Consider the following 15000-nt stretch of genomic DNA (forward strand, 5'->3'; position numbering starts at 1 on the left):
AAATGAAATAAACAGTGATTTAAGTTTTGCCAGATAGCTCTAACAGTAGAATTCAGGCACGCGTCCGAGAGTCGAGTTCCGGCGGATGAGTGACCTCTGACCCGACGTATGGCGTAGGATGTAGACGTAGCATAAGCTTAGGTGAGAGTTGACACCTCTCGCGGTTCAAACAAACAGGGCTGGGCAACAAACTCAAGCTCCTCTGACATTTCTCTTTCAAAATTCTCGTTTAGAATTTGTTAGACGTGTTTTGTTTTGCTCATATCCTCTGCGCTTCCGCTTTCGTCATTACGTCATGCGTCGGGTCAGAGGTCACTCTTCCACCGGAACTAGACTTGCTTACGGCCATTACCGGAAGCCAGTGATTATAGTTTATAAAGTAATAAACATTGATATTTTACTTAAAAAAAAAATCCATCGCTTCGCTTCAGAAGGCCTTTATTAACCCGCTGGAGTCGTATGGAGTACTTTTATAATGGAGGGATGCACTTTTTTGGGCTTCAAAATCTCTATTTTATTACTATTCACTCCCATTATAAAGCTTGAAAGAGCCAGAATATTTTTTTAAATATAACTCTGACTGGTTTGGCTGAAAGAAGAAAGTCATACACACCTAGGATTAGGATGGCTTGAGGGTGCGTAAATTATGGAAAAATTTGCATTTTTGGGTGAACTATCCCTTTAAATTGGCTTAAGAAGACTTAAAGACCTATTCAGCAAAATTCACTTTTATAGATGTGTGTCCACAGTGTGTGTAAACAACCAGCCTATAATGGTAAAAATCCACCCACTTCTTTTTTTATAATCCCTATAAATCATAAACAGTCTCTCCAAACGAGCAGGGCTGGCAAACATGGGCGGGGCTTCTTGTGACGACCTGCCTTATTAGCATAGATCCCGCCCTCAGTGAGCCGCAGCAGTCGCCATTTCTGTTTTCTCGCTGTAGCAGCTGGAGATGTAGAAAAAACATTACAAATGTTCTGTTGTTAGACGTGCCAACGAGCATAAGAGTCTCCATAGACTCTCGCCATCTGAGCCACTGGTTGAATTTCATTTATGAAGGAAATACTTAGTGTTATACATTTCTGCAGATCATTTTACGCCGGACTGCTTCACAAACGTTCGGTTCAACCCTGGATTTGCACAAAAGTTGTTTTTGAAAGATTTTTAGATAAACATGCTAGTCGATGAGTTGAATCAACTTAACTCATTAAATTTATCCACTAACCATCCAGAGTCTCTCCATCAGTGTCCGACTACGGTTTAAACATAGAAGGCTGAACAACACTACTGACAATTTCTGTCGTTTTGGCCGCGTGACGTTCTCCAGTTTTGTTGTTGCCGGAGTATTTTAAGCACGAGCTGTAAAGGCTCCGCCCTCTTCTGGAAAGGGGGAGGGCTGCAACAGCAGCTCATTTGCATTTAAAGGGATACACACAACAACGGCGTGATTTTGCTCACACCCAAATAGGGGCAAATTTGGCAAGCTATAATAAATGATCTGTAGGATAGTTTGAGCTAAAACTTCACAGACACATTCTGGGGACACCAGAGACTTGTATTAATAGGTCCCCTTTAAAAACACGTGGAAATGATATACTTTTGTGTCGACGCATTGACAATTTCAACTTTCCTGAGCGTCAGTCGGGTCATGGTGTGTTTCTCTACCTGTCTTTCTCTCTTTACCTGTCTCTCTTTCTATGTCTGTTTGTCTCTGCATGTTTATCTCTCTCTTTCTGTCTGTCTATTTGTCTCTTTCAACTCCTGTCTTTCTCTCTTTCTCTTTCCGTCTGTCTTTCTCTCTCTATATATATTTATACAAGTTCAGCAGAACTGCTGTTGCTCTGTTGCTGTTTAACCATCAGCTAGCTCTGCTTTCCCATCATCCCTTGGTGTTGTGCTGTATTGCTTCTACATTATTGGTTGGGATGTGAATTTGGAGACAAGCGTCTCGATTCAAATGTGATTTAAATGTGCGTGTGATATTTTATTGAATGCATGCGTGTGTGCTAAGTGTTTACTGTGCAGTGGCGATAATGGTTTAATTTGTGCTTCCATCCATGTGTGTATGAGTGTTTGTTTTGTTTATGAGGTACCTAAAACCCTTCTGGCGGTCGTTGACCCAGCCTTATCATGTGCGGCCTGATTAAATGCGTCATTAAACAGCCAATCGAGTGTGGGTAAAGGTCAGGGGTCAACCCAGGGTTAGCTTGACAGACGAGAGAGAGCGTGTGAGGACAGCGAGGGTGGACGGTGATGAATGAAAGGGTGTGTAAGTGTGTGTATGCATGTGTAAGTGTATCTCTCTACCAGGTGTTAGAGCAACAGGCGGCACGAGATGATTAATGTGCCCCGGGTAGAACGAGTGTGAAGAAGGAACATAACTCCCTGCCAAAACACACTTTCACCTCTGTTCACACTCACAGGCGTCCAAACACACTGATGCAACCACCTGAACTACATGCTAAAGAGATACTTCACCTGTAAATGACAGTTCCATCCTTGTGTCGTTCCAAACCTGTGTAACTTTATTCTTCTGTGGAGCGTAAAAGATTTTAATCACAATGGTGGAGCTGCTTTTTGTCATACAACGAAAGCAAATCGTGTCAGAAAGGGTTAAAAAAAAGTAGTGCACTGTATATTCCAAGTCTTCTGAAGTCATTTGATAGTTTTGTGTGAGAAACAGACTGAAATTTAAGTCTCATTTGTGTTTGTTTGCATAGGGATGCACAAATATTACAATTTTATCTGATACCAATAAGCCAATAATTGTTTTCATGTTGTCGCGATAACCGATAAATGGGCAATATCATAATACTAAACTACTTTGAAATAAAATAATACTTAATTATTATTATTTTTTTTAACGGAATATTGCAGTATTTATTATAATTGATTTATCCGTGCACATAATTTATTTTAGCAGCTCACTGATGGCGTGAGGGCGGGGCTACCTGTCACTCACATGACATCCACCAATAGCAAACCACGACCATCCAATCAATTCCCCATTGACAAAATCAAGTCCCGCCCTACATTTGTTCTTGCTCGAGAAGCTGTTTCACTCTGATATACGTCACAATAGAGAAGAAAAGACTATCGCAACTTCTGTTTCATGCCGACATTAAAAAAGATGTGCTCTCTTAATGGGAAAGAACTCTTTAATAGTGTTTTTAATGGTAGTATTATTAAGTTTTTAATGGCCATAGTCTATCATTGTCTTTTGTAAGTTGTGCTGGAGAAAGGCAAAAGTAATATTAAAATAGGGGGAATTACATAACTGTAATTGGCTAATAAATATGGAATATCAGCCTTAATTAAAATCATTAAAAATAAATATTTTTAACAATAACAATATTGTGCATCTGTGTCTTTATATATGCCAAGAAAAGAAATATGGAATATGGCAAAATGGGGGAAATTAAATGCATATTATTGGCCAATGAATATGTAATATCTGCCTATAATGAAAATATATTAAAAAATATGTTAATTATATAAATAAAAATGTTAAAATTACAATATTAGATGACCACTAATATATTGGTAATATATTGTGCCTTTAAAGATGCCACAAAAAGGCATATGGCATCAGGATTGAATTCTTATTATCGCATGTCATGTGACTAATCACGATGCTGCAAAGTTGAATTATTATTATTTATTTTTTTAAAGCAACAGTTGAGAGCTACGATTTACAGTGAATGATAACAAATTTTAGTTTGTTCACACATAATTATCGTATGACTTTAAAGGGCGGTCATATGGACTACTTCATGGTGCATTTTTGGAGCTTGACTAACGATAGACGTGTATCTTTTGTCTTCCACGAAAGAAAGTAAGTCGGATTTGCTTCGACATGAGAGGGAGTATTCACATAGTTTACATTTTTGGGTCAACTCTCCATTATAGTCAACTTTTGCTGTGAGAAAACAGCCGTTTCTTCAATCTGTACGTTTGTTGTCTCTTCTGTTGGTGTTTAATGGTTCATATGCATCTGACTAGAGCTGATTCTGAGAGCACTTCTGTGTGTGTATGGGAGGCATGTGTTGCGTTAGACTGTTTGTGCACGTACTTGTTGTGTAGAAATATAAAGACAAAGTCTTAGAAAATGTAGGAATCCTTTTAGTCACTTAACTAGCACATACAAACACATGCATACATTACACATGTTAGTGAATATGTCTCCATATATTTGTGTGAGTGTGTTGTGAATGTAGTATGTGTGAATTGAAGTATCTTGCATATGTGTGTCTATTGTGTTTTATATATGAATATGTAGATTATGTGCGTTTTAAATGTGTGTTACACAGGGGTTGTGTGTTATGTGTGCATTGCATATGTGTGGTTTGTGTTGTGTGTTTGCTGTGTGGGTATGATGAGGAAATCTCATCCTACTTATGTTTTGCACTTTAAAACCCTTTAGCGCCCCCGTTTGGTGTACATGAGTATTGCACTGGTGTGAATTTGAATATCTGTGTGGGATATGTGTGTGTGTGTGTGTGTGTGTGTGTGTGTGTGTGTGCGTGTGTGCGTGTGTGTGTGTGTGAAAGAGAGAGATATGGAGAGTTCTTGTGTTTAATCATGTTGTCTCTTTTCACGTAAGGCGGTGACGTGGACAGTATGTTTGACGTCGAGAAAGGTGTCGGAACTATCGTCATCGCTAAACCTCTGGACGCCGAGCAGCGATCATTTTACAACCTCACTGTGGAGGTTACAGATGGGACTAATATAGCGTACACTCAGGTAAACACACAAACACACACACACACACAGACAAAAAAAAAAACAAAAAAAAAACAAAACATAATAATTAACTTTCATGGACACAAACATGATTAAGAGACTCTCAATGTTCAGCTCCAAAAACATAGCCTTACTAGTTAACAAATGTATATTTATTTAATATTTTGTGTTAATATTTTATTTATGTGTAAATAATATTTATATGCAATTATATGTAATCAGAATTTCTCTCCACTCGTACACCAATATTTTATATTCATTTTGTATATTAATATAATTGATATTTATATAGTTATATTAATTACTATTTATATACTTATATTATTTAATATTTAGAATCCCATTTGCCAATATTTTATATTAATATTATGTTAATATCATTTTTTTATATAAATTAATACAAATGCATTATATTAAATAATAGTTATAGTCAGCATGTCTCTCTCATACACCAATATTTTATATTATAGAATATGATTAATATTTTATTTATAAAAATGTTTATTTATATTATTTAATATTTATAATCAGCATTGCTTTCTACTCATATGCCAATATTGTATATTAATATTTTGTTAATATAATTAATATTTAATTTATATAAATTAATATTAATGTAGCCTATTTATATTAATTGATATTTATAGTCAGCATGTCTCAATATGTAATACATATTTTATTTATATGAATTTATTTATTAATAACTCTACACCATTTTTTTTTTTTTTTTCTTCACTGAGCTTGTTCTACTTAATTAGAATTTGGCCAGACACTATCTTAAAAGGCAGCATAATGATGCTTCTATCTTTTGGGCACTTTTGATGTGCAGGGAAGCAGGTTTTGAGTGTGTGTCGTCCTGACAGCAGCTGTTTAGTCGATGATTGATGCTGATGTTTGATGGTGAGAGTTTGATTGATAGCGTCTGTCATCGTTCAGATTGCCTATCCCTTGATGTCAAGGTCCCATCGGATTGATCGCTTCGTTGCCATAGATACGAGTCTTCGCGGTGTAATATGTGCGTGAAGGTCAGAGTTGAAAGGACACGATCCATCCCGAAAGGAGAAAAAAATGTGGGAGAGTGAGGAAAAATGAATGATCGATCCGGAGTAGAAGCTGCCGCAGTGTTTGGGGTGGGAGGCGCATTTATTCAGTTTATTCACTCACTGTACAAAGTAAATGAACACATACTAGCCTACACACTCATGCACAAGAATGCAAACACAAAAGATAACTCATTTAAATTCAGTCAACTGCACTCATTTAACAACACTTTCACGGACACACACTCTGTTACATGCAAATGCACTCATTTAAAAATACAATACACTTACTTTCATACACAAATACACATTCATTCACGGTCTGCGACACACACACACACAGATGGATCTCAGCGTGTCTCCGCAAGGACGAGTGTGAGACGGAAGTACACGTCTGTTATTACTTTATAATTAGATCAGCCGACGCGGTTCGATCACAGACACACACACACACACACACACACACACACTGCCTGCGTGCTCCGACGACTGCTGTGGTGGTTATTATTTATACAAGTTAGCGACAGCTGAGTACTTGCGTCAGACAATTGCATTTCAGGCAGCGTTCAGCATTCAACTTCGATTTGTTCAGACACTCATGGTGAGTCATGTGACTTTCTGACTCGTAAAGTCAATAAAAAACGAGGCTTCTTCGTTGCTTAGATGTGCACAGTGTGGAAGGTGAATCATTCAGAATATAACCATGAATTTGAGTGTTATTTAGGTATTATTTCTATAGTATTGTATTCATATTTGGAATAAACTTTTATTTTTTTTTATATTTTCAGCCATTATATTTTCAACTTTTTTTTAGTAATTGCGTTTCTTTTCTGATTTTATTGTTTTTTTATATTTCTAATTAGCTTTATAATATTCATTTTAGTTTTAGTAATTTTAGTATTTCAACATTTCTAACTTTCGTTTAAGTTTTTCATATAATATAATATTTTATTTCAGCTTAATAAAGCTCAACTGCTACTAAGAAAGTACAATCGAGTGCAACAGTCGGGTTCCGGAAGTAAAAACTTGATTTTTAACAATAACTTCTACACTTTTAAAGACCTGCTGTGAGTTACGAGTTTGTTAATCAATGGTATTTGCTTCTGCTGATAATTTTAAAATAATCTTGTTTAACCGTGGAATTCCTGGCGAAAAACTACATTACCCATGATGCTGTAGAAAATTACACCAATCAGAGAGTCGAAAAAGATCTTGTTAGCTCCGCCCACTCCCATGAAGCACTGCGAATGACTCTCTACGTTCTCAAAATACTTAAATGTTTGTATAAACATGCATATTTTGCAATAAACTTAAAATATATTGTTTGTATACATATTATCAACATTTGTAAATGTGTAGCCTAGTTTTATATTCCTCCATCGTTTGTAATTCGATTATGCTGTTCGCAATGCTTCATGGGATTGGAGTTCCTTCCCTCACTAAAGCCGTTAAGTTCACAGTCTTGTACCTTTGTCTTTTTGTCCGATTTTGTGATTCACCTCGTAGCGGATTGGCTTGGTTCATGGTAACTCTTTAACAAAGACCATTTTAAAATCCCTATGGGAAAAATGAATGGAATTCGAAATCGCCGCTAAAAAAAAGGGGGCGGGCACTTTTGCACTATATTTCATGTTGACTTCCTGTCATTTTCACAGGTCCAGATTACTGTTTTGGACAACAACGACAACCCGCCCGTTTTTTCCCAGCCCACCTATGACATCACAATCACAGAGGACACGCCCCCGGATACAGAGGTGGTCCAGGTGTTGGCATCCGACCGCGACGAGCGTCACCGCTTGACCTTTAGCCTCCAGAGCAGCGTTGACCCCAGCAGCATGCGCCTCTTCCGCATCGACCCTAACAGCGGCATCATCTACACGGCTCGCAGACTGGACCACGAGAGCCGAACACAGCACATCCTCACCATCATGGTAATCAGACAAGGCTTTCTTCATAATCTCATAGATATTATGAAAATACTGCACAAAAGTTAGGGTGACATTAATGACTTTCTTTAATTAATCTGTTTTCAATATAAAGGATAAAGACTTGGACCAGTAAGCAGCCTCATAGATAAATAGATATAAATAGAAAATAGATTTTATTTTAGAGAGAACAATGTGACTCAATAGCTAGATAAAACATAAAACAGGAGAGGTATTTGATTAGTGTTGGTAGTGTACATTCCCACAGATCTGCCTCCCTCCTCTCTCTCTTTAACGCTCTCCATGCTTGAGTGCAGGTATGACAGTAACAGGAGATTGCTCCTTGTGCTTTGGCAGCCGTCACTAGTTTAATGTTGTCTGCACCTGTGTCGTTTCTCCACTGTGATCTAATTATTGATCTGATCTGTATCACTCCTTGTTTCCGCACTCCCCTGACGAGGGTGAGAGACAGTGAGTGTCATATCTAATAAGCACAAGGATATTCCTGCTACCTGCAAACAGATGAAATTTGTTATTATAATCCGGAGAGAGATGTTATCCACTCCGTCTGGCAGTGAGCGAATTTGAGTTTGTTGTGTGTGTGTTTGTGTGTGTGTGTGTGTGTGTGTGTTGCTCTTTGTTTGTGTTGGATATTGCTGTCTGTCTCAGACAGGGAATTCATTTTTGTTTCTAAGCTACCTCTTATTTATTTCATTCTATATCATTCTTGCTTTTTTTTTTTGTTTTTTTCATACTAGGTGAAAGATCAAGAGTTCCCGTACAGACGTAGCCTTGCTCGTGTCCTGATCGGTGTGGAGGATGTGAATGACCACGCCCCTCTTTTCACCATGGTGATGTATGATGGACAGGTGTATGAATCAGCTGCTCTGGGATCGGCTGTTCTCACTGTGACTGCACTCGATAAGGACAAGGGCCAGAATGCACAAATCAGCTACAGCGTCGACTCAGGTATGCACACGCTCACATATTATCAAAGTCTGGACACACTTCACTGAATGGACACACTTAACTCAATTTGTCTCATGATAAATTAATAGTAAATGTAAATTGTGTTTACGAATAACTTATTACCAATTATTTGCCTTATTGAATTAATCTGTGCTCAAGAGTATGACTTGGACCAGTAAACATAGATCAATAGACATAAGCCATAAACCATAATTCATAAACGTATGAATTTCTTTACCATCTATAAATATTCTTTTATTTTTAATGGATAAGTTGGACTGTGAAGGAAAAGCCAGCATATATGGATCAATTTTTGATGAAGCTGGAAAATAGTTTTCATTTAAAGTTTTTTTTTTTTTTTTTTTTTTTTTGTCACAACATATTTCCCATATTACCATTTTTTCCATAATTTTAATAACTGTATATTTGTAAGATCTTATTTTTCTTACTCTCTTTTTTTTCTCTTTCAATGTAGGGAACACAGGGAACACATTCCGGATTGATCCTGTTTTGGGCATCATCTCATTGGCTCGGGAACTGGAGCTGTCAAACATTGGTCACTACGTCTTGTCTGTCAAAGCAACTGATAATGGTTCTCCAGCATTATCATCAACAGCTGTCGTCCGAATCGCAGTCACCTTGTCTGATAACGCTGGTCCCAAGTTTCCCCAAAGTGAATATCAGGCGGAGATATCAGAGGGTGTCGCCATAGGAGCTTCAGTCATCACAGTAAACGCTTTAAGTCTCTCCACCCTTACCTATGATATTCGCCACGGCAATGGTCATAGGACATTCCGCATCAACCAGTACAGTGGAGTGATCACTACACAGAAATCACTGGACTTTGAGACAGTTTCTTCCTACGTGCTAATAGTCACTGCAAGCAACATGGCTGGACAGGCCTCAAATGCTACAATAACAGTTACAGTTCTCGACCAAAACGACAACGCACCGGTTTTCCAACAGCTGCATTACCATGGAAGTATCAGTGAAGGCGCTGGGCTTAACAGTGTTGTGCAGAGTGACAACGGTCAACCGCTGGTCATACGAGCAACCGATGCTGACCGCAACCATAATGCCCTGTTAGTTTACCAGATCATGGAAGAATCTGCTAGGCGCTTCTTTGCAGTAGATGCCGGAACTGGATCCATAAGGACAATTGCTCCACTTGACCATGAAACCACACCTACATTTCGTTTCCACGTTAACGTCCGAGACAGTGGGAATCCTCAGCTCTCAGCTGAGCGGCCTGCAGAAGTGACTATTGAGGTGCAAGATGTTAACGACTGCCCACCTAAATTTTCCCAGGATTCCTATGAAGCTGTCCTTCTGCTCCCAACTTATGAAGGTGTAGAAGCCCTACAAGTCTTTGCTACTGATCCCGATGGTAATGGCCAGTCAGAGCTCACCTACTCATTGACAGATGGCAGCTTAGAACATTTCAGCATTGAGCCAAGTACTGGACTGTTGACTGTGAGAAACAGTACATTTAGCAAAGAACGATTTCGCTTTAACATCCGCGTTTCAGACGGACGCTTTTCTAGCACCTCTCTGGTTACCATCCTGGTGCATGAGGCTCTGGACAGTGGGCTGGCTTTTACTCAAAATGCCTACAATTCCAACATTGAGGAGAACAATGGCAATATAACAACAGTTGCTGTGGTAACAGCATTAGGGAACAAGTTGAATGAACCACTGCGCTATACTTTGCTGAATGCAGGAGGGAAATTTCGCATCAGGCCAACTTCTGGTGCCATTGAAACTGTTGGAGTCCCGTTGGACAGGGAGGAGAAGGAGGAATATGGACTTTTGGTACAAGCGGGACGTGAGGAAGATCGTCTTCGTGTTGCAAGGGCGCTGGTTCGAGTTCAAGTCACCGATGTCAACGACAACGCTCCAGTTTTTGTTGGATTGCCATACTATGCTGCTGTGCAAGTAGAAGCGGAGCCTGGGACTGCAATATTTCGAGTGACGGCAGTGGACCGAGACAAAGGACAAAATGGAGAGGTCAGCTACTTTCTACAGGATGAACTGGGACATTTCGAGATGGACCGTGTGAGCGGCGAGCTTCGCTTACGGAGAGCTTTCGAGGCGGATCTCTCCAGTGTGGAATATCAGGTTCTGGTGTTTGCCCGTGACATGGGAACACCACCTCTGTCCTCTTCAGTCACCTTTCCTGTTACAGTGGTAAACAGAGCAATGCCAGTATTCGACCGACCATTCTACTCGGTAAAAGTGAGCGAAGATATACCAGTATGGACTCCAATTCTGGGAATAAATGCCAGCAGCCCTGAAGGCCAGAGTGTCCTTTACACAATCAAGCATGGTGACCCTGGAACGCTCTTCTCCATTGGATTTGACACGGGGGTCATTAGTGTCATCTCTGCCCTTGACTATGAGACCAGCCCTGTCCACAGACTCATTGTTAGAGCAACGGACTGCCTCACAGGTGCTCGTGCAGAAGTGGACGTTGAAGTTACTGTTTTGGATGTCAATGACAACCCTCCAGTGTTTGAGCGGCCCTCGTACAAAGCCGTCATTTCAGAAACTGCCATGATTGGCACTGCTGCTTTGCAGGTGCTCGCAACGGACAGCGACTCCAAGAAAAATGCAGCTATACGGTACCAAATCATTCCAGACCATACCAACAGCACTGACCACTTCCACATTGACAGCAGCAGTGGTCTAATTCTGACCGCTCGCTCCCTGGACCATGAGACCATCCAGCGTTATGTGTTTCTTGTCAAGGCAACAGATAATGGCTTTCCCCCACTGAGCAGCGAAGTGTGGGTCACAGTCGATGTCACGGACACCAACGACAACGCTCCAGTGTTTAACCAACTGCTATATGAAGCCTCAATCAATGAGTTGGCACCCAAAGGGCACTTTGTAACATGCATACAGGCCTCTGACGCAGACCGCTCAGACGCAGAGCGCTTGCAGTATGGCCTGGTGTCTGGAAACGAAAGGATGTTGTTTGAGATAGATGCCGCCTCTGGTGTCCTCACCCTGAGTGGCCAGCGACGCATGCAGCGCATGCCTTCCGCCATCACCCTGAACGTAAGTGTTTCAGACGGTGTCTTTACCAGTACGGCGCAAGTGCATGTTAGAGTAGAGCGAGCTAATCTGCACACCCCCCAGTTCACCCAGGGCATGTACGAGGCCGATGTACGGGAAAACGCACCAGTGGGATCAAAGGTCATCGCAATCAGGGCGCAAGATGCTGATCCTGGACCGTTTGGGGAAGTGAGGTATGTGCTGCTCTCAGATTCCGCTCGAGACTTGTTCAGTATTGATGGCAGTGGACAAATCATGACTCTTGAGCGTCTGGACCGGGAAGAACGAAGTGAGATTGTGCTGTCCATTGCGGCTGTGGATGCAGGTGGCCGATCTGGATATTGCAGTGTCCGGATCACTGTACTAGACGAGAATGACAACACTCCACTTTTTAGCGCCTCAGAGTACCATGCAAGTGTGCGGTCTGGGGTTGAACCAGGTACGCTTGTGATGCAAGTGCAAGCTTGGGATGTAGATCAAGGTGCCAACGGACAAGTGAGCTACAGTCTGTACAGTGAGGCCAGCCTGCAGGTTACTGAACTTCTGGATATCGACCCGGACAGTGGCTGGGTTGTCACCAAAGGCAACTTTGCCTCTTTGCGTGGGTCTGTACTATCCTTCTTCGTTAAAGCCTCTGATGGAGGTTCACCTGTTAAACATTCCCTTGTGTCAGTCTACATACATGTTTTGTCCGCTGATGCACACATACCTTCCTTCAGCCAACCACAATTCTCCTTTACTGTGCCAGAGGACATGCCCATCGGTTCCTTGCTGGGTGCGGTGCATCTACACACCTCGACTAGCCACTCTTCCTTACCAGTAAGCTTCTCAGCGGTGATCGGACAGACTCCAGAGAGTAACAGTGATGGAGTGTTTGTGGTAGACAAAGAAAGTGGCACTATCAAACTTGACAAAGCACTGGACCGAGAGCTGACACAGGCCTATCATTTTAAAGTGATTGCAATGTTGCAGCAGGGACGGTTGGATGCCGTTTCAGCTGTGGATGTGGAGGTCAAAGTACAAGATGTCAATGATAACAAACCTGCGTTTGAGTCAGATATCTATGAGGCGTCAGTCACCGAGGGTCTTTCTCCTGGAACTAGAATTCTTCAAGTGCGAGCTTTGGATCCTGATTGGGCAGCTAATGGTCAGGTGACCTACAGTCTTGCTCCACCTGGGTTGCTTGGTGGCTCTGGCGGTGAGGACATTGAAGAGCATGGTGCCTACTTTACAATTGACAGCAGCTCTGGTTGGATATCGACTCTGAAAGGGCTGGACCATGAACAGAGCCCAGCCCACAGTCTTACAGTCTGGGCATTTGACCTTGGAGATCCTGCAAGTCAGTCGTCCTCAACTACTATAACTATAGCAGTGAGCGACTCCAATGACAACGTACCGCAGTTTCTTCAGCCCCGTTACTTCGGAAACGTACGGGAGAGTGATGCACCTGGTGAAGTGGTGGCAGTACTTAACACAAGGGACAATGACAGCTCACCTGGAAACCGACAAGTCACCTATCATATTACAGGTAAGAACTTTTGGAACTGGCAAAAAAATTATGTTAACTGCTTACATGTATAGTTTATATGTATATGTATATGTATATGTACTGAAAACTTGACTGAATACACAAAATAAGATATTTAGAAAAATGTTTTTTTTGTCCATACAATGAAAGTCAATGGGGATTGTTGTTTTGGACGCTACTGACTTTCATTGTATGGACAAAAACTCAATATTCAATATTCCTCAGAATGTCTTTGAATTTCACAGAAGTTTGGAATGACAATGAGGTTAAATGAGTAAATGATGAGAGAATTTTTATTTTGTTTGGCTATTTCAGCTACCCCCATTTTTTCATGTGCATAAAATCAAGCAACAATCATGCAGTTTCTTTAGACAATCATATGTTCCAGCTTGACAATGCTCCGTACACACAAAAAAAACCATAAATCCATAATGAAATATAGAGAGAAGACAAACTGTTTTGAAAAAGTTCAACGAGCACATAGTTTTGATGCCCTAATACCTTACCATGCAGTGTAACTCTGTGTGTGTGTGTGTGTGTGTGTGTGCTCTCAATCTAAACATAGCCTGATTTTCTCAAGCCCTGTTCTGCATGTAAGCATAATGTAGAACAACGCTATTATAGAATGTCAGAAGTCCACAGTAATTACACCTCATTCATCCTTTCCTGATAATGGATTATTCGCTCTAGGGCTACCAGCTGGATTTTGCGGGTGGATGCAGACTTATTCTTGCTGGAGAGCAAAACCACACTTGCTTTATAAGGGTTTTATTAAAGCTGTGATGCAACTGCATGCAAATTATACTGGTGCGGATTTGTGATAGGCAAGCGCAACTCTTCACGTCTCGAAACATAATACAGTGGCATTTCCGAAAGCAGTAGTTTAGGTGGATAGCGTCTTTCAAAAGGGCAAATATAAAACTCCTCCTTATCAGCATCTAGCTCAGCCAGCTTTAAATATACTTTTATATTCAGGCAGTGTAGAACACCTTGCTTGGTGACAAGAAACAGATTGCACACACCATCACGCACATACACACCTTGCACATGCTCCTAAGCAGCACACACTTGTAAATTAGGCGCTCAGAAACTCATAACATTGAATTAGGGAGCTGCCTTGTTCTATAATTCATGCTTTTTTCACACACGCACACACACAAACGCAGAAACACACTTCTTGGCCTGAACAGAATTTCGATTAAGCTCAACCTTTATGCTGTGATCATGATTTAGACTGCCACCAGCAGGAGCAGTATTTTTAACAAGATTTACCACGCACAACACTCACTCACACACACACACACACACACACACACACACACGCACACATGCACGCACAAAGGCTCTGACTCTTTACTTAATTGCAGCCCACAGCATTGAAACTAAAGTAAACATTGTGACACTAGCAGTTTAGATGCTAAATGTTGGCTAATTGTTGTCTGCATTGTACCAAGGATTGTTTTCTGAATATTGAATTCTCTGTTGTGTCTAAAAATCCATATATATAATAGTGATATAAATAAATGTAAAATATAATCAATATCTAATAATCACACACACACACACATATATATATATATATATATAGTTTTGAAGCCTAAAAGATTAAAAGATCTCTATTCATTGTATTTGCATGGAAAGGATTTCAGAAAAAAAGTCATACACGTTTGAATTTTTATATTTGAGTGAACTATCCCTTTAATTAAATCATAGCCCACAGCATGTAAACTAATGT

The 15000-nt window shown here is 40.5% G+C and overlaps 1 protein-coding gene across 3 annotated transcripts in view; it reads left to right on the forward strand.

Annotated features, from left to right (window-relative positions):
- The window catches only part of fat3a (FAT atypical cadherin 3a), a 167837-nt gene that overhangs the window by 107557 nt on the left and 45280 nt on the right, over positions 1–15000 (forward strand). For all 3 annotated transcript variants that reach the window (XM_079885843.1, XM_079885844.1, XM_079885845.1), the window contains exons 8-11: positions 4607–4746; positions 7442–7717; positions 8470–8680; positions 9156–13265. In XM_079885843.1, the coding sequence (XP_079741969.1) occupies positions 4607–4746; positions 7442–7717; positions 8470–8680; positions 9156–13265 (4737 nt within the window). The remainder of the gene's footprint in view (positions 1–4606; positions 4747–7441; positions 7718–8469; positions 8681–9155; positions 13266–15000) is intronic.

Source organism: Squalius cephalus, assembly GCF_949319135.1.
Source record: "Squalius cephalus genome assembly, chromosome: 11".
Lineage (NCBI taxonomy): Eukaryota > Metazoa > Chordata > Actinopteri > Cypriniformes > Leuciscidae > Squalius > Squalius cephalus.